The sequence below is a fragment of the Phoenix dactylifera genome, unplaced genomic scaffold, assembly GCF_009389715.1.
Source record: "Phoenix dactylifera cultivar Barhee BC4 unplaced genomic scaffold, palm_55x_up_171113_PBpolish2nd_filt_p 000550F, whole genome shotgun sequence".
Classification (NCBI taxonomy): Eukaryota; Viridiplantae; Streptophyta; class Magnoliopsida; order Arecales; family Arecaceae; genus Phoenix; species Phoenix dactylifera.
In genome coordinates, this window is record NW_024067958.1 from 272,097 (window position 1) to 296,096 (window position 24,000).

The following is a 24,000-nucleotide window of genomic DNA, read 5'->3' on the forward strand; positions in this document are numbered from 1 at the left end:
GGCCGGCCCAGCTCTCCAATCCCCAATTAATTATCTTCCATTTCATATAATATATTTTTAATTAATTTAAGTCGGAACAGGTGGGACGACGCGTAACCCGGAGAGAGCCGAGCCCAAGAGGAGGCCGACATCAACGTGGATTCGGTCAACCTCATGCTTCCACCCTCGAGCTCTCATCCACGGTCAAGAACTGTTCCACCATCTCGATCCAACGGCCCATATCCCTCCTCGTCTCGAAGCCGCCCCTCATATATCCCCACCCCTGCCCATAACCCTCGTCCCTCTCTCTCTCTCGCCCCTCGGCCGAGTTCTCGCCTCTTCGCCACGCCTTTCCTCCGGCGACGAATCCCTGCGGCGAAACAGCAGCGACGATGCAGCAGGCGGCAGGAGGCGCTGATTCCCAGCAGCAGCAGCAGCAGCAATGGGTGGCGATGCAGTACCCGCCGGCGGCGGCCATGGTGATGCCGCATCAGATGGTGGCGGCGGTGCCGCCGCCACCGCCTCCGCAGTACTCGCAGCACTTTTTGTCGTACCACCAGCCGCCTCCGCCGCAGCACCACCAGCACCAGGCCGGGGCGGCGGCGGGGGAGGAGAACAAGACGATCTGGGTGGGGGACCTGCACTACTGGATGGAAGAGAACTACCTCCACAGCTGCTTCGGCCACACCGGCGAGGTTAGGGTTTCCCTTCCCTTCCTTTCTTTTTTTCTCGATATGCCTTTGCTTAGATCTTATCGAGATTTGCGCTCAATGAGTGGAATAGAGAAAAAATATGTTTTTGTTTTTTATTATCAACCTGAATAGAACAAAGGATTTCGTAAAGAAAGGATTGTAGTTGTTTAAAATCTTGTAAGACGCTTGTTTACGAGTTTGCTTTAAAATTGTTAGTTGAGGAATACAGATCTTAAAAAATGTTGGTGAGTGTTTGTTTAATTTGCAAGATTATCGATTGTAGATCTAAAAAAATTAAATCTTTATTCATATTTTATGAAAAGATGCAAATTGGGAATGTAAAAGTGGCCCTTTTTATAAGTAACCATCGGAAAGTCGGGTTTAGAATGCATAAGACATATATGGGATACAATGACTATAGTACAATTGAAATTTAGACAGGATTTTGACCGCTAACTGGCTGTTGTGGTGAAAGATTGGTGGCAAGAAAGTGCGTCTCTGCATTTAGTTTGTATTAGAGCTCTTATTATTTCATCAGTTTGAACTCTTTTCTTAGATATGGGCTGATGATGTGATAAATTGTGGAATAATGATTAGCCCTTTTTCCTTGTTGCATCTATCTTCGTCCAGTCTATTGAAATTAAAATCATGTTTATAATTGCTTTCAGTTTTCTTTTTCTTTTTATTTCTTTTATACAGTAGTATTCATTAGACTTCTAAAATTGTTTGAAGTTCAAATTGATCTAAGTTGAGCTGAGACTTGTGCATGCCACCACTTGGCCTTATATCTTTCTTAAAAGTCATGTTGTCTTATGCCATTGTACATGATAGAGTTGTCTAGTGGGTTAAATTCAAACCAATCTAAGCTATTGTAATATTTACGCGTTATATGGCCCATGACCAAATTAGTGATCTCTAAGTGTATATATATATATCCTTTGCATGCTCTGTAGAGTCCAATTTGCTCTATAAGGTATTTTCCTTTCACATGTTCTCTCCACCTTTTCATTGCATCCTGCCATTGTTATGCCTCAATCTTTTGTGGCTTGTTTACTTGTTACAGAATTATGCAGAAGGTAACATCAGTGATAACTCAACTGCAGTTAAAACGAATACCTAAGACAATCTAAGATTCGTTCTATTCACTGTTTGATTCTTATGCCTATATATCTTGTAGTTCTTACTTCATTATTCAACATATTAGTCAACCTACATTAGATTTAATTTTTTTATTCTTTATAGGATACTGATTTTCTTGAAGAAAGATGGTTGCTGCGTTAGATGGGGTACCGATACCATCACTTTGTTGTGCCTTTAAGTCTCTACACTCATTGATTTATTAGTTAAATAAGTCATCTGAATCCTTTGTTAAATTTAATATATTGCCTTGGTTTTGAGTTTTCAATCACTTCTGACTTTTGACTGAAAAATACAGACAAGATATGATAGTTTCATGTAATTTAATGAAATAATGCTGTGTGAATAGAGGTTGTTATCCTAACTTCTATGTACATGTGATTTGATCTTGATGGATAGTGCTTGCTTCAATATTTAAAGCACAAAACAACATGTTTCGCAATTCTAGATTGAGTAGGCTTAATGCACTCTTTAGCTTATCGAGAGGCTTTGAAGCTTCACTTACCTGTTCATTATAATTCCAAGTGCATATGCATTTAAGCTACTATAGAAACTCATTCTTTGTTTTTTAGTGATATCTCTATGAAGTCTAAGAAATTTTGAAGCTGAGTTGTAATAATGCAGGATGGGTATTTTGCTACCACGTCAGGATACATGCATTGGATAAGTATAGACCATACCAATGCTATTGATTGTTGAATTCTTGTAGTTCATTAAAATATAGCCTTGTATTATGTAAACTAAGTCCATTGTTTCATGAATCAAAGTTTTGAAGAATCTGATGCATTCCTTTACTTTTTGTTACCTTTCCTGTACAAGAATTAGCAAAAAAAATTATAAGAAACATTCTTGTCTATAACTAAGGTCCTAGACCTGCTAAAAAACCATCCTCTTGCTTCCTTCATCGTCCTTTTCAATCATGCTGTATTTTTACAATCTGTGTCAAAGTCTGTCTTTAATCAATAATTGCATTATCTATTATTTTATAATTTACTAGATCCTTTACCATATATTTCTTATAAATGTTGCAACCAACTGATAATTTGTAACTTTTTTTTATGTATTTTGTATAAATATTCGCATTCTATTTTTTTTTAGATGTCTTTGCCATCCTTGCTTTTGATTTGAGTTCTCTTTCACATCTGCTTTGGAGGGGAAACCCGCTTAGGTCCACTATAGTAATGAGACATGGATGGTTGAGGATGCATACAGATTGATATTGATGTTCCATGTCTTCCATGAAACATGTATCATTGTTGTTTAATTATGTCACTATGTCACCATCTTCATTTTAATGTCATAGTTCAATGCGATATTGTTCACTGTTATATTTTAATAAGAAATGTACTAACAGTTAATCTTTAATTATTTAATTTGCTATAGGTTAATACATTTATTCACATGGAGATATATAGTTGTATGCAACAAAACATATTAATTAGATTTGCAGAAAGCGTCTTGTCCTAATAAATGCTGGCAGTGAACTGCTAGCAATGCAGCGTAGACCTCATTGAAATATTCAAATTCCAGTTTATATACTACAAGGCAGTTAAGTTTTGAATGCCTTGATACCAATCAGTTATATGTAGTCAAGGGCTGATATCATGCATTGCATGAATCTATATGATTTCCTGGCCCTATGGTTAGCTTTCTGGAATGTTGATGGAGCATGTTCTTGAATTGGTGCATTCAAAGGTTCAAAATATAACAGTGTTACAAAAGAATTAGACCCCATAATCCAAATTATGGATTTGCTAGGTCCCTTAGTACTATTATTTATAAAATAGCTTTTCCCCCTTCTATTTTACTATTTAATGGCTCAATCATATATTGTTAAAGAAATAATTGCTTCTTGACAATTTTGAACAGACATCCAAGTACTTCAAGAGTGTTTAATAGATGAAAATAAGATTTATGATCTGAATTGATGCCTTCTCCATCACAATTAATTTGAAGAGACATCTGAAGTAACTAGTTGATGACTTCTGCCTCATTGGAGTATCCAAGAGCGTCAACAGTCCAGATTTGTTGAATGATAAGGGCCTTTTACTTAAACCTCAAGTTCCTATTGGATTTTAGGAAGATCTGTTTTGTTTTACAAGCCTTTGTTTTTGAAATGTTTTCTTTCACCAGCACTGTTCATGCTACAGCATTTTAAATAATGAAAAGTTACTTGGTGAGGATTTCTTTCCTCTTAATATCCATATCAGGAGTCAGATTCTAAAAGAATATGTGACTAGTTATATGTAGACTAGATAAGCTTAGATTTTGTTTTTTGCCTAAAGGACTCACCTGACCATGCTTTGGGGCCATAAAACTAATCTTTCTAAAAGCCCTATAATTAACCTAGTAATGAATGTCCATGAGTTACTAACTGAAAAGAAGTGAAGGTTTTTTTTTGTTTGGATTCTGCTGTTCCTAGCATAGTAATGGCTTTACAATCCTTTCCCAAGCATCTGGTCATTCTTGCTGCCTTCCATTCCCAACTTTGGTTTCCACCAAGCCAACCAAATCTGCTTGGTCGTTTCTCTCTCGTGTCTTTCTTCCCTTTATCTCTAATATTTCTCCTGTCATATATATATATATATATATACATATATACAAACATACATACATACATGTATATATATACACACACATATACATACTCTCTTGACATTTTTATTTCACATTTTGTTTGTCGTAATTTTATTTCTCTCTGCTGTATCTAATCACTTATATGATCTTAGTACTAAATTACTAAATATTGATGTCTGATTTATCTTTGGGTTAAAAGTCTTGTGTGTGTTATTATTTCTTCCCTTGGGTAATCTGCCCATAACTTTTATTTTTGCTGGTTTACTGTACCATAATATAAAATCTGCAGTTGCCGCTCAGAAACTGTCAACCTAAAATATAGCCTTTAAATTTGTACCCTGAAGTATCTAACACATTAAAATCTGTAGTTTAGTACTGTTCAAAACTGCATATTTCTCTTGCTGCTATCTATGATTTAATTTAGGGTTAACTAGGAACTAATAAACGGATAACCAAGTGCTTGCTTGGATGGTATTAACTCTTGCCACTTGGCGAGGAAGAAAATAAGTAAATGAACAAAAGCAAGAAAAAAAGAAGATAAAGAAAGAGCAAAGAAGAATGGTAGAAGGGAAAGGAAAATAAGGATAAATCAGAAAAGGAAAAGGAGGAAAAGGCACAAGAAGATTTTATGGGGAACCCATCCATGGCAAAAAAACATTGGTAATTCTAAAAAACTTTGTGTCCGTACCTCTTTTACATGCATATTTGAAGACCCCAAATGTGACAATGGTGACAATCTTAATGAAGTTATTCGACGAAATGAAAGGTAGGCACTACTATTTCATACGAAGAAGAGGAGCAGGGAGTTGTCTCTTTTTCAACAGGGTAGGAAGAACAGGAGGCTTCCCCAACTCAATGTAACAATTATATTTTCTAAATCAATTTTGATATGGTGATCCCTATCTTTATCTCTGTCCACGGAGATACCTATCTATATAGAGAGAGATCTAAACATAGCTAACCTGATACGAAACAGAAACTCTTTATACTATCGTTTCACTTGAAACAGAAATCTGTGATAGTTAAAATTATACAAGGAATCCCAAGTAACTATGACTGTCATCATGCTAAATCTCTATACTTCAATAAATCCAAATTTACTTAAAAGAATTAAATAAGTTCCTAAAACATCTTACTTCTATCAGTTTGCATCAAATCTAACTGGCTATATGATATATTACTAATATTTGCACATCCATGCATATGTAAATATACACGTATATTGTGTGGTAATGTTTCCATGTTGGATATCTCAGAGTTTATAAGAATCTTTTGGATGACTTGACATAACTATTTGCATCACGTGTCCTTGTGTCATTATTTATTTTTTCTATGGATAATAATTTTATGTTCCAAGTGAAATTTCTTGTTATACATCATACTGGATTTTATCTAACTATAGATGTTTTCTTAATACTGAATTCTTGTAGGTGTTTTGATCTCTACATCTAGTTTCAATAGTTACTAGCATAAAAGTTTTATTATAAATTCAAAGAGGAAAATAGTGGGTAGACAAGAGGGCCACTTCTTTTATTTAGTAGGTTGCAATCTCCAAAACCTAGTACCTTCCTAAACCAATTGAATTTAACTTTAGCAATTGCAGATTGTGGTGTTTTGGACTTCCTCAGCCTCATCCGCTCCAAAATACTGTCAACCAATACTTCACCAGAGCATTAAAATTTAGCAATCATAGAAATTTGAGTAACTATTATCTATATATGCTTCCCCATAGAATTAATCAGCCAAGCCTAGACTCTTGTGCACACCTCCTGTAATGTCCTTTTATACTCTCACGTGCAATAAATGTATCTATCAAACCCTATTCATCTCATCTTTAGAACCGAATTTGTTTGCCTTTTCTGTACCCAATTTGCCCTCGCAAGTCCACAACAAGTGTGCAACAACACTACAGATGCTAGTTGATCATTAAGTCTTCTCCATGGCATGTTAGCTTGAGGATTGCAACTAAACTTATGCTATGAATTTACAGTATCAATATCTTATTATGTCCCATTATTTTCTGCAATAAATCAATCTGAAAAACTACTTCACCAAATTATGTGTTCCTCTTGGGTTACCAAACTTTGTTGCAAAGTGATCAACAATTTCGTTACAGTATATATCATAAGGTAAGCAACCGCCCCCATTGATTTATTTTATATTGTAATTGTAATCAAGGAGGCCATAGAAGATTACATTCTTAAACAAGTCACTAAATTGATAGAGTAATGAGATTAAAATTTAATTTTAATGTTGTCTTTATAAAATAGGAATTTATCATCATGTTGAAAATTGGGAGTGGACTACATCTATCCATCGAAAGCCATAAATAATGTTTACCCTTTTGAAGGGATGCTGGTGTGTAATCATCATGAAATATTGAACTTCCTAAATAGCTTAAAATCAAGATCCAAGAAAATCTTCACCTTTATCCATAAAAAAAGAAAAGAAATAAGCTTCATAATATAACTGGATTGTCGGTGGAGCGAAAAGCTTATAATTTTGCTTTTTTCTATATTTTCAAAATTATTTCAATATTATTTCTTGGGAAGTCTTTGTGGGTCAATTTGGTTGCTTAAGTCTTAAAGTTAAGGCCTATGGTTTTATCTAAGCAGGCGAAATCTTATATTTCTTTTTTTCAATTAACTTATTATTTCTGTTGGGTAATGAGCCCCACGTCCCTGTGAGTGCACTTAGATCTTTCTTTTAATAATATTTAGATAGATCAGGATCTTTTTCTTAATTAGGGATGGATATGATCATGTTGATTGGCCACAAAACCTTTCACAGTTCATTATTTTTTATATTAATTTCTTGATTGTATGTTGTGAATAGAAGTTTTAGTTTCTTTTGTCACAATGCATTATCTTCCTTACTTTGATTATGGGCTCAAAGACAACTCTTTTCTTTGTTTCCTTTTCTTTTTCAAATCGAATTTCAATTTGCATTAGATCGTTGTAGATCAGATTTAAATATCAGTTTTACACTTCCTAAAAAAATTCACAACACTAGTCTAAAAAAAAAATTCACTAATATATAGAGATTGCATTTGTCTTTCTATTTCATAATTCATAAGTAATCTATTGAGAAATAGCATCATACATCATCCTAAATATTTATTCTATTTTTTCTAACATGTATATTTGCACATTTGAAGTTACATACTTAGCTCACATTCATTTGCATCTATACATTTTAGATGTTAGACATGTGTTCTTGGTACTCTGGAAGCTCATATGCTATCAAATCTGTGGGTGGCTTGTACACAACTATTATAGACAAGTCGATTAAAAAAAAATCTAAGGATATATTCTGAACTTTTGAAATGATCGCATGCTTTATATTTTGTACAAGTATTGCTTGTACCAAGGTTTGCTATACTGGTGTGTACCGCCCCAGACCAGTGTATCGTATCTTACTAGTATTGAACCGAGACTCAATACAGGGCAAGATCCGCCAAACCAATACCATGACTCGTACTAATCGGTGGCTGGTTCGGTTCGGTATCGTACCGGTTTAGTACCATACCGAAACTGGCACGCCATTTTTTTCCAATGTTTTTTCGATTTAATTTATTGGTAATCAATTCTTTTAACTTTTTTTATGATTTTTAAGTATAATTTAATGTTTCTTGATTTTTTTTTGATGTTTTTATGATCTCGATATAACCTAAATGATTCATTTTGATGCTTTAGAGTGATGCAAATTATAAAATAATTAGTGAAATATTGCATGCTACAGAAGTAGTATGCAATATCTTAAAATCAATTAGTGAGATACAAAATATAAAATGATACAATCAATTACATATATTTAAAATGCAACATACATACTGCTATTTAAAATCTTGTCGAGTGGCGATGCCTCTTGTAAAAATTTAGATCGTTAGCATAATTAAGAGGCACATCAACATATTCCTCTAATCAAGCCGTAATGTGCGCTCATTCCATAAGGAACGCGCTGTGGGTTCGACCATTCTCGGATCTCTCATTGAAGCACTGGCTTTGAGAGGTGTCCTCTGGTTGATAATACTGGTGTGGAGGGGCCATCCAAATATGCCGACAGAAAAATTCGACTCGTAAGATGCTCCGGACTGCGTAGGATAGTAGCCACCGGAAGACGATGCTTCAGATGCATAATTTAAATATATGTATCCATATGGGTCGGAAGGTGCTTGTGGCTATGGATAATAGAATTCAGTATACAACTCGGAATCCGATATGTCTATAAATTCTATTCTACGTGCGAAGTCATCTGCAGTTGCATCGTATCCTTCTGAATAACCTCAAGAAGTTTATCTCTTATATACAATCGTATCTTTGTGGGCTTTATCAGATCGTGCACTGAGGTCTTTATTATATATAACATGTGTAAAGTGAGACTCACCGATGAATCAAAGACCATCCTGCGACTGTCTCATAAATGGTCTCATGTCCACTTTTTCTCTGGCCAACAGATCTATGACTACCAGAATTATCATCGCCGCTGCTCTTGGTCTTTGAATTTGAGTGAATTGACTCCGCACTTTTTTATCGGGGCTGCAACTGCCTTTTTTTTTTGCTTTTTTGTTGCGCTGAGCAGCTAACTGCTTATTCTTCGTGCCCCTTTTTGCCTGGCTACGTTGGGTGGATGGATGCCGCTCTCCTGACTGAGTCGACTTGGTAGAATGGTGGCCTCGTCTCAGCAACTTTCGATCATATCTCTGAGAGGATGTCTCAGACAAGGAGTTATGTGATGATCGGCTTTCCGGTGACCCTTGTGGTTGTGGCTGATTAACTGGAAGGATGCATAAAATATTGCAATTTACCCATTGCCCTGCATCGACCTTAGCTTTGTTGCCTACGAAATTGGCCGATCGTGGAGGCAATTTTGGCTCATCAAGCTCTGCCTCTTGCTGCTGGCTCACAAGCTATCAGATCATAGGATCATTATCATTATTAACGAAAGCATTATGAATCGGATTTATAGATTATAGCTCCACTTCCTTCTGAATGAACTTCAGCCTCAACCTCAGATTTTGGTGAACATATACAAGGTCATTGAGGTGCTTTCATGTCAAATGGTTTCTTTGTTTGCTGTAGATGAGGGTGAAGGTGGACCAGTTGTGCTCATAGCCACTTGAAGAGACCATTTGGGAGAGGATTCAGATAGCTAGCTGTTTAAGATTTCTCGCGGACAAACCAAAATGAATCCTCTATTCAGCTGCAAAAATATTGATAATAATTACATATAAGATAGTATCATATTAATAACCATCTAACGCCAGATAATAGTTATCGTTAATATATAATATATTTAGATTCATACTTTTCTTACTTACGATAGCTGCTGAGACTTCCTAAATATTTTCATCTGTGAAAAAGAACCTTGTAATATATTAATCATTGAAGATACGAGTTAACTTATGCATGTTACTTAAGTTAATTAATCTCTTCTAAATATAAGGCCATGACTTCTGGATTAGGCTCCATCTTGTAAATCATATTACGCAGAGCGGCCAGATGTTTGTCATCCATATCGATTTCATGTACGATGTACTGGAACTTCGGATTTAGGTAGTAAGCTGCAGATAGATCTCGTAATTATTTTAGTAAAATTGTATAAGTATAGGAGCAATCCAAATTTTAATATTTTTGCTTACTTGGTTGATGCAATGCCTTACCCATCTGGTAGTCCCACTATCGCTTAATGATGTCGATGTACTTCTAGGCATGCGTCGAGTCTGTCTTCCTAATCTAATTGTTTGTCCTCTCCATCATATGATACAAGAAGACCATCTAGGGATATCTTCTGCTATCCAGGCTTGAAGCACTTCGTATAATGGCTTGATAGCCTTCACTATTTTTTTGACCCATTGCCAGAATGTCTGTCTCGTCACCAAGTCCTCCACAATGCTTCTCTCAATGTCAGCCATCGCAAATCTATTTTTTTGCCACTTGACACAGACAAGCATCTCTTTTCCTCTCAATGAGGCTATTAAGTGCAACGTAGTTAGTAGCAAATCGTGTCACACTTGGTCTCAATATCTTTTCTCCTGCATACCTCCTTATCAGTGATAGGATCTATGTATGGTTATAAATATATATCGTGATGGTTTGCGGCCCATATCTTTCCTCAATATCTCCCCAATGACCTTATATTGCGGCCAATGATCAGTGATGACCTGTACGATATTCTTCTCTTCTACCTGATGAATCACTTCCTTCATCAATCTGAGGATGTACATGGCATCATGCACCTGATTGGAAGAATCAACCGGCTTCTTAAAGAAAGTCTTTTATCACAGTATGTCAAGAAGTTGATGATGCTTCGCCTGGTAGGACCGGTTGAACTATCACATATCACCGTCAGTCTATATATGGTTCACTTGCTCTTGTATGAGAAAATCTACTTCTTTAGCTTATTCTTATTATTATCAAGAAGCTTACCATAGATGTTCTTCGGGATCGGCAGTTTATATGGAGGAAATAATAGACCTATAGTATGTGTTGTCTGTTGCATTCGCTGGGATGTGGCTAAAGTGGTATCAGAATCCAATAGCTCCCACATATTCTTCTTATCCTTCTTTAGTATTGTGTCAACCCTCTGCTGCTTTGAATCATTGCTGGGAAAGACATGGGGATCTAAATCATGGTTGGTGGCTCCTAATAGAATTTTTTTGGAGGATTTTTTTTCTGCTACCAAAAACTTTCAGTATAGATGCAATACAACCACCGCCTCTACTGACGGCCTCCTTAACTAAGGAGGCCTTCCTAAACTTTGGATCTGTGCTGCTGGTCATAGAATCGGAGCCTGACTCGTAATGTGAGGGCCTAAATCGAGCCTTATACCTAGTCACCTTATCCGGCTATTATTGATCATTCGGGCTTGCCTGAATGGCAGCTTGGATCTATGCCTCCTCATCATCTGGAGCGGATGCCTCTTACTCTGGAGTAATAGAAAGGTGCCTCTACTGCTCAGTAGTTCACCTTTATTTTCTTCCTAGAAATTCTTTCCTTCGTTGTTTTGAAATCAGGGAATGCTTCTTCATTAGCTGTCAGACCTCTTGTGGGCATTTTCGACACATAGATATATCAAGATAACCATTAACTAGGTGCTGCTTCAATCTAGTTACTTTTTTCTTGGTGTTGCATCAGTTACACCTTTAGTGGAGACAACCCGAGAGCATTTGCCCATGATCTCAATCAATGTCATGCTCCGAGTTCTTTTTTCTCGATGGTTTTATTCCTGCAGGTTTATCAGGTACGCCAGTTTATTAATTATTTAAAAATAACAAAATTTTGTTATAATGAAAAATATTTTCTATCTCAGAAAATATATTTGACTATCTAATAAATATTTTTGATTTATTTATATTTTTTAATAATTTTTAAATTTAAAATATATTTAAATATCATAAATTTAGAAAAATATATTTTTTACTTCAGAAATTACTTTTGAAATATGTAATGTGTACTACTAGTTTTTTTTTAAATTTTTGTATTAATTATATATTTTAATTATTTTTTTAAATATAAATATTTTAGAAAATTAATTTGAGCTCAGCTCCATAGTAGAACCCTACCATAGATTCTACATTTATATTTCGAAGTCCGTGGGCATGTATCAAAGACTATTTATTTCTTATTTTTTTTTTAATTTAGGTTCGGGCTAATGTATGCATGATCGCGTTAAAACTTGAATAAATCAACACCAAATTTAGCTAGAGATTAGTTTGCATTCTCCTAAATAAGCTTCTAATTTTACAGTCATTTTTTGAGTTTTATTTTTTTTTAAAATTTTTAATTGAAATATATATTTTTAATTTAAAAAATTATATATAATTTGACAATTAAAAATTTAAGTGGTTTGTGTAGATCATCCATATATCTACAACATATTATGAAATCTTGCCAAAATCGAAACTCTTTACATGATCTCTCCTTATTTTGGAAATTTTGAGGCATTGTTTAGTGTTGAAAAAAAGAGGAGGAAATGAGATAGGGGAGGAAAAGCATATCTTATTTTGGGCTAGATCCTCCTTGAGTTGTCTTGAATCGTCGTGTTTTTTTTTTTTTTCCGAGGGGGGGGGTGAAGAAAATTTGAGTGAAGGTCTGAGAAGGCTTAGGACCGGTTTGGATTGGTTCTGTGTGATTCAGGGCCGGTTCCGACCGGTTTGAGGTCGGCTTCGACTCCCACAACCGCATTGACTCGGTTCCATGCCAGGTCGGCTTGGTACGCCGGAACCGGGTGAAGCCGTCCTGACATGGAAACGGACGGTTCGGTAGACCATGATACAGGAGGCATATTGAGTCTTGTATGCCAAACCGATTCTCGTATTGAGTGTGTTGATACTGTACTTGTGTTATACTAGTATAGGATCCGATACTGAGATGGCGAACCTTTGCTTATACCATATGAAGCTGTGAACTTGCAATGCTATTAGAAGCTCATATACTATGATCTACCTTGATTTCTACACTTGATATGACGTAGAATATACAGTTTGTTTTATTGTTATGTTAAATCCTCAATTAGGCCCTTAAAAATCTACATGGAAAAAGGAAAAATAATGGGAAAGATTTATTTGTGGTCCTTAACAGAAACAAGGCTGCCAGGAGTGGTCAGGCAATGGCATGAGAAATTAAATATTGGCATATTATATTATACCTTGCATACTGTCAGCAATCTGCACTAGTACAAGCTAATGCACAATGTTGCAGGCCAATGTACAAGATACAGTGGCATGCACTGTTATGTATCAATAACCTACTGCTATAATAGTGTCAGACACTTTGAATGTTTTTGTCCTTCTGGGCATTAATATTGGAGTAAAGTAGGTGCTGTCTGAAGAGACTGGAAAATCTGAACCTCAATAAAGGATTTGGGGTTTGTCTGGTATATGTTTAGTGCATAAAGATCAGGCTCTTGTGCATGGGGATGACTTTTTATGCCTATTCCAAATTTCGGAATTTATGAGAATTTCTTTATACAATTTCAATGGAAGGTTTGTTCTGCTATCCTCAGATGCGCAATGGGATAGATATGTATATAGAAGTTAAAAATGGAAACTAAAATAGGAATATATGATCTTTAAGGCCTACTAGGATAAAGGAGTATAAGCAGGAAGGAGTATGATAGAATTTAAGGTGAAAGGAATGCTTTAGTGTCTATAAGATTGAATTTATGCAGTGGAATAGAGGAGTTTTGATGATTGATTTGATATAAAAACTAAAAGAGGCAGGAAGCATATGGAGTGAGGATTATTTTCAGGGTTTGTGGTCCTAAATCTTAGGGTAGAAAACTTTATTATATCTTGCTCATAATAATTCAAGAGATCACCAACCTTTTTTTTAATAAATAGAGTGGGAGAGTCTAGCTGTTCATAAAAGACCTTTCTTTGAAATTACAAATTTGGATTCCCAACTCCTCTCATGTGCAAGCATGCTTAGAATTCTTAAACTAAATCCTGGTGACTTTCGAAACTTCCCTCACCCAGCCTATATCCATAGGATAATGGTTTGACACTAATGATGCCCAACGTTCCTGCCCAAAGTATGACTTTAAAACTATCCCAAATAATAATCACAAAATTTAACCCAAATTAAAAAAAAGAAGAAGCCAAATTGCACCTGATGGAACTCGGACTAAAACAAGGACAATTCTAATAAGTAAAACAATCCCCCTGCATCTCAAATGCAAAGCGGAATCTGTATAAAATAATATGTGCACGTATGGTAATGAGAGTCTGTATGGTAATGAGACTCTGTTTCTAAACTGGTGATCATCTTTACGACATACATAAGCGTGCTTAATGTAGTACACCTTTTTTAGGTTATAGGCGTAGGTTTATTTATTTTTTTTCTGTGCTTGGATAAGGAACATGCACCTGGTTTGAGAACCCTGCAGATGATGAAATACACAATCTAATATTGATCAAATACGTAAACAACTCAGACAGTCTTGCTCTCATAATTAACTGCCATCCCTGTTCCTAGATCAACTTGATAAATTCAGAGCTTGCTTATCATTCTCTTCCTCTATCTCTTATGCTAAAAAAAGGGTCATGCTTTCCCTGTCTTCAATATCAAGCATCAATATTCGGTATTTTCAATTATGGAAAATAGTTTATCCTACACTCAATACTGCTGCTTTCTTGCACCTCATAGCCACACGCTTATAGTAGTTTATGGTGATCACTTAATGACTTAATTGGTCTTGATCTTGTTGTCCAACCCATCATTCACCTTGTCAGCTATGATTTTTACCATTCGTTGATTACATGAAGTACATCTTGTTCTTAGCATGTGTTCTGTAACCTCCCTTTTAAACATTCTGCAGGTGGTCTCTATTAAAGTTATCCGCAATAAACAAACTGGACAGTCAGAGGGATATGGTTTTGTAGAGTTTTATACACGTGCAGCAGCTGAAAAAGTACTTCAGAACTTTGTTGGTCATATAATGCCCAACACTGATCAGCCTTTTAGGTTAAATTGGGCATCATTTAGCATGGGTGATAGGCGTTCAGATGTTGCTTCTGACCACTCGATATTTGTAGGAGATCTAGCTGCTGATGTTACTGATGCAATGCTGCAAGAAACTTTTGCTAGTAAGTACCCATCTGTAAAAGGTGCAAAAGTTGTTATTGATGCAAATACTGGCCGTTCAAAGGGTTATGGATTTGTAAGATTTGGTAATGATAACGAGAAGACACTTGCCATGACTGAAATGAATGGTGTATACTGCTCTAGTAGGCCCATGCGCATTGGTCCTGCAACCCCCAGAAAGTCATCTGGTAGGTTTCAAGCATACCTAGTTTTGTACACTCATTTATTTTTTTGAGATTTCACCTATCTAGTTAAGCACTGCTGCTTGATAGCTAATTAAAACTGTTCTTTGCATTTTATGTTGTCCATAACTCAGGTCACTCTAAAATGTTAATGTAAATCACATAATAGTTTCCTGTTGTGTCAAGTGTTAAGTGCGGTTTAAATGTTTTAGTAGTTGCAATCCCCAATTTTCCTTACTATTAGCATGATCTGGTAGCTGGCACATTAAAAAAACACTTTCTTATGTTTGATCTAATAGAGATGATCTTTTCATTCATTCATTTAATAATTTGTTCCTTAATATCATTTTGATATCCTCTTATTGCAAAAATCTACCCATTCTAAGAGATATGACTATTTTCTATGTTGTTTTTGTTTATTGCATGTATTGTAATTATACTAGACATTGACAAAACTAGTAGAATTTGTTATAGTGTAACACACAATAAGTTGGCTTAAACAAAGTTTCCATTTGGGGGGAGGGTCACTTTGTGCTTGGGACGACATGCTACAATATGGTTTGCATGACATTGTTTTTTTAATATCAGCCATCAGGATCAGGACCTGATGCTGCTACTTCTGATTGGCAAGTGTATGTGTTGCTTTGGTGGTGGAAGGGGAACATGTCATTCCCATTATAATGCAATATTTATTACTGAAGTTTCTATATAATTTAAGGTGATTCGAATTAGCATCTTACCATGGCATGGAATAGTCTATCCATGTAATTGTAAGAGCTCTTTATATTTGAAATGGGTGAAAAATAATACGTTTTGAATCAGTAGTCCTCAATAATAGCAATTTGACAGGTGCTGTGAGTTTTATCATTAATGATACTGTAGAATTTGCTTTATCGTGTGAACTCAGGACATCAAAATCAGGATAACTTGACATTTGTTATTGTAATCTTGGTTAATCTAAGAGTATAGACAAAGTGATTTCCAGGTTGGCCTTTTATTCTACTAGTTTTCCTTTCCTCCTGGGTGGAATAAAGCAGATATGGGCTAGTGAATACTGTTTCTATGCAACACATTTTGTGGATCTTCACATAGTAGCATTTATAAGATGCAGACCTTAGAAAGATAATTATTATTTTATCACACAAGTTTAAGGTTGTGGTATTTTTATCATAGCACTGCTATCATTGTTTACTAGATAGCAGTCGCGCATGTTACTACGTGAATTACACAATCTTTGCTCTCGATGTTGATCTCATTCCATTCCTTGTGGTAGATGCTTGATAGTGCATTATCAAGTTATTCTTCACAAACTTGTGCTTTATCTGGCGTGTACCCTTGAGCAAAATATGCCATTAGTCTCAGGAATACATTACTGTTTCTGGCATGATCAAGCCTTAATATGTATGATAATACCATCTGTCGTGGAGCTTTTAAATTGTTTTTTTTCTTATATTTCTTTCTCTCAAATTTTCTAGGTTATTATTTGATATTGTATTTTTCATGGATAGTTCTTAATACTTGATACATTTGCATATTACATTTAAAAGATACAATCTTACCATGAAAATTACCACATGATGGCAAATAAAATCCTAGATTTCCTTGTTGTTTTGGAACTTTTGTTATGATTAAAGTCATTAAAGGCTTGCGCTGACAAGTGCAATAGTGCGAGGTTCAAGTCCTGAGGCACCACTTTGCTCAAAAGAATGCCAAAGGTTAGATCAGTCCCCATTTTGCCCTTCTCAGAACACCAGATTACCAGGACAGACTGGGTAATAGCCTTATTTGAAGTAGGATTGGTATGCAAGAAATCTACTTTTGGTATAAATTGGTTTGAGAAGTGATGAAATCAGATATGATATTTGGCTGTTTTATGTGTCTTTCTGTATAGGGTTATGTGGTATCCCAATTTTGCATTTTCTTAGGAAAGTATTGGGCATAAATATTGAGTTCTTGGTTTCCAAGAGTCTAAGTTTGGTTGCACAAGTAGTCATGTGAAGTCTATAAGGGCTCGATGAGAAGAGCATTGCACATTATGTCAGGTTTGGCCTTTCTTTTCTCTCTCAGTCTTCTTCTCTACTGTCTCTTTTTTATCTAACTTTTTTTGTCTAAACCTCTATTGATATTATCTGTTTTTGCTTTTCTAAACCTCACTTTATTATTTTTATCAATAATTATAAATGTGTGATCTGAATTTCCACTACAGGATGACTATGGACCACCATGAATTTACAAGTTTTCTTTGGAAGCTTCTTCTTTGGACTCGTATCTCATCTAAAGACCTAAAACAGTTTTTCTTTTAACCTTATTGAGTTTTCCAATTGCAAAAAAACGAAAAACATTGCTTCTGCCCTTTATTCAGGATGAGATTTCTTGACCCAAGTCTTTGTTTGATCTCATCCCTCGGTCCACTTACATGTTGTACAGCATTCCCAATTGGTCCTACATCACCATGTCTCCTTAGTTCTGTTTAATCTACCCTCTGTTTGTTCCTGTCATATCCAAAACCAATATGTAGTGAGTAATTCTTGGATTAGAATCTTTGCAAATTGGAGAATTTATCATCCATATTTGTGTCTGGATCTTTGTAGCGATTGTGCATCTCAGCATGCCTCTTGATTTTCTCATTGACTCTGTAGTGGTTATCAGATCTTGTAGTCTGAATATATGTCTTAACAATAATTTATAGATTTTCCTTTTTAAAACTCAAGAAATCTTTATTTATATGTATATGCTTATCCTTTAGGTAAATACATACATGTACGAGATTTATAATTATCCTAGTTAATTATAATTCTTTTTCTTCTATTATCCTTATTTTTCAGAAGTTGTCTATATGTTTACATAAAAAAGTACATCATGTAATAACACAGTGTATGCATTTGGGAGAAAGGTATATATAATAATACCAATATTTACCCATCAGGGCATAATTATTAAATACTTGCTGGTTTTTAACTTCCATAAGTTGGTCATTCACTATGAAGTCTAGGTATAGTTAAGTACTCGATGGACTTCAGGAAGGTTTTGGAGTTTCCCCGCTCCCAAGTCTAGTAGTACTCCTGATCATACTTTAGGTAAACACAAATGCTAAATTCTTAAAATCTCTATTGCCTAATGATATGATTTTACTAATGGAAAGTGTTGCTTAAGCATCATTAGATTCATCTAAATCCCATATCTAAGGGTAACTTTCCTTGATTATATTTCTTAGAGCAGTATGGGACCTTTGGGACAAAACAAAAATCATGCTATGGACATTTGGGTCGGCAAAGGCTGACTAAAAATAAGAGCAGTATGGGGGTGGTTAAGTCGGTTCAGGCTGATTTTCCCACAAGTTGTTCCTCAGGGGGTGTTGATCACTAGTCCCTGCCCAGAACACGCAACATTTTAAGTCTTGGATTTAACATTTTAATGTGCACTAGATTATTTTTAAATTGGCCGGTATGCCAATCCATAGTGATGTTACCCTGGTTAAAGAGAGAATGTTGATCTCATCTAATTTTAAAGATATTAATTTCCATAACAGTCTTTTGCAGTAAAGTTTCTAATAGTCCTTATTCAATTATTGTGGGAACATACTATCTGTTGATAGTCACTTTTTTTTTTCTTTTTGGTGTCAGACATCTGACAGACATGAGCTCATTTGCTTAGAGAAGTTTGGAATGGAGATGCTGATGGATTGTAATCAACTTCCAACACAGCAATGAATGAATTCCAAGGTTATCCTAAGAACCTTGGTTGCTTTCTTTCTTTTCCATCTTTCTCCACATAAAAAACTTAATTGTTTTAGGAGCATGGTGAAAACAAATGCAAGGGTATGCTTGATTTAGGGAGACTATCAGTGAAAGAGCATTTGGTAACTAGAACAAGAATGATACAAGGGATACCATTTGCATGGGCAAAGAAAATATGTAATAGGACTAAATGGTTGTTTTATGCCTGTATGCTTGGTGGTTGAGTTTCATGAATGGATTCTTTTGAAGACTTGAACTGATCTCCTATAAGTATGTTACTTATTCTACCATTCACCTTAGAGTGATTTCGGATCATAGTTGATGTTGCTAGAGCAAAATCTCCAAATACAAGTTGGTGAAATGAACTCATTGTTTTAAGAAGGTTGTTTTAATATATTAATGTGTTTTATTTTCATGGCTCGCATCATTTTTTGTGAATTTCACCTTCTACCATGTCATTATGGGAATGGAGTTTGAAGAAGTTCAAAAGGTATTGATCTTTTAAAGGATAGATTTCTTTTCCGAGGAAAGATTGTATTAGTTCATCCCCTTTTAGACTTCCAGCTTGCTATGTTGATAAAAACTTCTATACTGTCGTTACAGATGCTTCTATAGTCACATAATGAGACGTTGAGATTTGGATAGATATCAAAGTTTTGATAAATGGTTGTGCTGATATTCAGAAAAGAACCATCTCTTTGGATTGGGGGAGGGGATATCATTGCCAATTGTGGGCCTAGATATTTACAAGATTAAATGAACTAAATGGAAATTCTTCAAGTTAGAATGGAACAATTGGTAAGGGAGTAGATTCTTGTGTTAGAAAAGTATAGAAAGTTTGATTTTGGTAGAACTTTTTGATGGGTGTGGTAATTCTTTGACATGTTTCTGCTAATGGAGGTATTGTTTGGAATACGATATTCAGAAGGAACTTTCAGAAGGTGAATGTTGTGACTTGTGAGTTCATAAAATTCCTCTTTTTCCTTAGGAGTTTAAAATTTTTTGCCGAAAGGAATGGCGCTTGAGCTAGGAAGGGTTCTTGGAACTAGATTTTCGTATGTGTGGAGAAACAGGGCTCACACGGGTATGATTTTCTTCTATTGGTGCTGATTCATAACATGATCTTGATATGTAATTATTTATCTTATCTGTTATAATGCAAATGCTTGGAGCCTTGGAGTTGAGGCCCAACTCAAAAGCTTGAAGCCATCTGCTTCAGGATCAAGCAGGAGGATTAGGTGATCTTGCCTATCCCAGTATGTTTATGCTTGGAGAATCAAGATGGGGGTTGGCAAGAAGGAATAAGAATTCAACCTCTAAAAGTTAGGGAAAGGTAATATGACTTGGCTGATCTCTACTTTCTAGGATTTTAAATATGCGGTCAACAAAATTACTTCCAAGCATCCTATTTAGCGAGAAACTTTGCTTATTGGATTAGAAATATTTATTATATGCCAGTAAAAAATATATAAAGCCCTTCTGCCATCATGAGTCTTATCTCACCTACAGTTTCCTGTGATTTCTCACGGGAGAGTTACGATGACTCCCAGTTATAAGGACTATTAGATTGCGCTATGGTCATAGATCAATGATCGATCAACTCAAGTGCCCCAATTAGGGAAATTTCCTTTCTCACATGCTTTGCATGTGTGAAATTCTGGTAATAGAATAATGTAAGGTGCTTAAGTTTGTTCTTCCTCATACTTGCATGATGTGTTGAATTGGCTCTAGTTCAGATAAACAGATTTGACATCATTCTGGTTAACACATTGGGGTTCATCTTCTAGTACTACCATGTATTCCTAGGTTTTTTATTGGTTATGACATGAACATTTTCTTTATAGCATTGAATGGCATCTCTTTGGGTGCCTTCGCTGGAAGGGAAGCTTATTCCAATGAGAGGATTTGGGGATCAAGTTGGATAGTCATCAAAGTCTATTTGAAAGTAATCTCAGGGCATGCTGATTATATTCTGGTGATCATGTATTCTGAAGGTTCAGATTTGTGATCGTTTCTTGGACTGATTGGGAGGGAGAGTGAAGGGATTATTGCGAGGGAACAAACAGGCTATCCTGTTCATCATTAGGACCGGTTATGTTAGAATCCACTTCTTAGTTTTGCTTGGCATTATATTTTGAACCCTAGACGAATTATAGCATGAGAAAATGTGATAGCCTGGAATGTTGGTTCAAGCAACAGTGAAGGCTAGAAATTTGTTAATAAGCAAAATGTTAATTTTTATCCCCTAGATTCTATGATGCAAGGAAAATATTTATTTTGTACTTTGGCATTTTGTTGCTACTGATTCTTGAGTCTGCCATTAAAGTATACGTGCTTGTTACATTGCACGTGGAGTCATGGAAGTGGTGGATGTCTTTTTCTGAACTGAACTAGCATTATCATTCTAGGTGGATCTGGAAATAGTGCATCTGGACAATCAGATGGAGATTCAACTAACACAACAGTGAGTACAAATTTTTCCCACGCTGCTTTCTGTAGTCCATATCTGTACTTTTTCCATCATTCTGATGATTCCTCTTGTAGGTTTTTGTTGGAGGACTGGACCCAAATGTCAGTGAAGATGATCTCAGGCAAGCCTTTTCTCAGTATGGTGAGATTGCCTCTGTGAAAATTCCAGTTGGAAAACAATGTGGATTTGTGCAATTTGTTCAGAGGTACAGTTCTAAGTGCTCTATTGTATACTGTGATTGAGGCAGTGCTTGCTGTAGTAACTTTTATTAGTTGCTGCACTAAATTTGTGAGGATTTTATGTGTATTGCACTTTATTGTGTTTGGTAGAAACAATGCTCAAGAAGCATTGCAGGCGTTGAATGGAACAGTTATCGGGAAGCAGCAGGTTCGTCTTTCATGGGGTCGTAACCCTGCAAACAAACAGGTATATCTAGTATAATTAAAATATTACGTTCAATACTAAACCATTTAAAGTGTCTTTTCAGCTTAGGTCACAAACCAAGCAACCAGGTGAGGTTATAGACACCCACCTATTGTTAATTTCACAGAGTTTTAGTGGACTTGGATTATGTTCATGACCCAAAATAAAGTATGGCCTTCCCAGGATGATAAACATGGGAGATATTTACTGCAGGTATTTATGCATAAAGAGAAAAAAAAGGCTTTGTGATGGATGCCCTGCTAAAAGATGAACAGAGTTAACTGAACATTTGATGATGCTCGGGTTGCCCTGCTAAGGGATGACCGATGATTTGCTTTAGAAATCTAATTGCCTGTTTTAATACCACTTCTTTTCAAGTAACATTAGGTCATATTGAATCAGATTGTGTCTTAGAATGCGGATTATGAGGGAAAGTTAAAAGGTAATGACTGCTAATACCATCCTCGCACTGGAAATTCTATTTCTTGGTTATGTTATTCTGGTGTTTAATGGAAAAGGCATCCAAATAACACTTTCTAGCTGAAATATGAGAATGAAATTCCAGGCTTGATTGTTATTGTTATTATTATTTTTCTAATCTGTTTGTTTTGTCGTTGACAGTTAAGAGGTGATCATGGTAATCAATGGAACAATTTTTACTATGGAGCACCATTCTACAATGGATATGGGTATGCTGCGCCATTTCCAGACCCAACCATGTATGCTGCTGCTTATGGGGCTTATTCCTTCAATGGAAACCAACAACAAGTGAACTGATTTGGATATCACAATCAAAACTGGCTTAATTGCACTGAGTGACTGATAAAAGGTAGATGACTTTAGGAGAGCTAGTAGGTTGACTGGTAATGTAACATAATCCGGATTTAGCACTTCCCTAGTCACCCATTTTCATCTAAGATTTTTGCCATTCTTTTTTATAAATTTTGACTCGGTGATGAAAGTAAACTAGATTTTTTTAAGCCGTGATTATGTGCTTCAATTTTATATGTTGTTTTAAGATGCTTTATATGCACGATAACAAAATTAACTTATAAAATTAAGTTCTTGGATGGTGGTTTTGGGACAATTTTCCATTAGATTGTTGGATTCGGTAGAATTTATGAAGTTATGGCTGTCCCTGTCTAGCATCATCAGGATCCTCAGGCTTGTTTTGGATCAGCCTGTACAGCATATTGGCAGAGTTTCTCCTTGCTGTGTATGTGGGCAGTGTTTATTAAACATGGCATACACTTGGAAGTCTTTTAGAGTAATGCGCCACCGTAGTGGCATAATTGTTGCGAAAGCAGATACAGTATCATGATTTAAGTGTCACAAAACAAGTGTTGATGGACGAAATAAAGTGTCATCGGATAATTTCACATTAGACAGAACTTATAACTTTCCATCAGTGTTTGAAGAATATATAGATGTTATTATAATGTCCAAGGATACTCGGTCAATCTTTCCATTGCCAATTAGTAATGTCTCCTCCATTTATACCAATATATGTGCAATATATGCAGGATAGGCAGAAAATGATAAAAAGGTACGACACATGGAATGAGAAAATTAAAAAATAAATAAGTATTTTAATTTACTGCCATGTAATTTCAATCTTCATTCAAAATTTCATGAGCACTCCCCTTTATGGACTTGTCATTTCATGTTTCGCATTGCAAAGAGTTAAGGCTACTGTTCCTGTTTTGCTTAGCTGTATCTATATTGCACTGGTACGGTCTATATAAAGCCAAGTACTAAACGTGCATTAATAGTGAATTACAACTTCATTATCTATGTATTGGATATTAGAACTTCAAAAGTTATAACTATATAAGTTTTATATTACTTAATTACAACTTAATTACAGTAGATTGCTTTCACATGTAGAGTTTTTTATAAGAAAAAACTCAGCACAAAAGTCAAAAGCCAACTCCTCTCTCGATAACATCTATTACAATTTATCTTCATCTTAACCTATTCCTCGAGATAAAAGACAAAACTCTTCGCTACTTTTCGGTCAAACACTCTAGTAATAAAAACTCATATCTCTATCAAATATGGACCTTCCACAGATACTGACTATTATGTCCTTCAATATAATACATCAAACAAAATGTATGGCAGGGTATAATATTGCTCTAGAAGCAACAACACCGGCTCTCATAATATGACAACCCTAATTCTAGTAAAGTTGATTGTGCTAAAATTTCTAGAAGC

At 35.5% G+C, this 24,000-nt stretch overlaps 1 protein-coding gene across 3 annotated transcripts; it reads left to right on the forward strand.

Moving 5' to 3' along the window:
- Positions 1-267: 267 nt before the first annotated feature.
- Positions 268-22,853, forward strand: LOC103723783 (polyadenylate-binding protein RBP47-like). Of its 3 annotated transcripts, XM_008814817.4 has the most exons (7): positions 268-674; positions 14,706-15,159; positions 21,299-21,354; positions 21,435-21,565; positions 21,690-21,786; positions 22,186-22,225; positions 22,405-22,530. In XM_008814817.4, the coding sequence occupies exons 1-6, from the start codon at positions 372-374 to the stop codon at positions 22,195-22,197; spliced, it is 1,053 nt and encodes a 350-aa protein (XP_008813039.2). In that variant the 5' UTR covers positions 268-371; the 3' UTR covers positions 22,198-22,225; positions 22,405-22,530. The 3 variants fall into 3 exon arrangements, with proteins under 3 accessions (XP_008813039.2, XP_008813036.2, XP_038975364.1); XM_008814814.4 differs by lacking the exon at positions 22,186-22,225 and having other exon boundaries at positions 22,405-22,853; XM_039119436.1 differs by lacking the exons at positions 22,186-22,225; positions 22,405-22,530 and adding an exon at positions 21,997-22,179.
- The last annotated feature ends 1,147 nt before the right edge of the window (positions 22,854-24,000 follow it).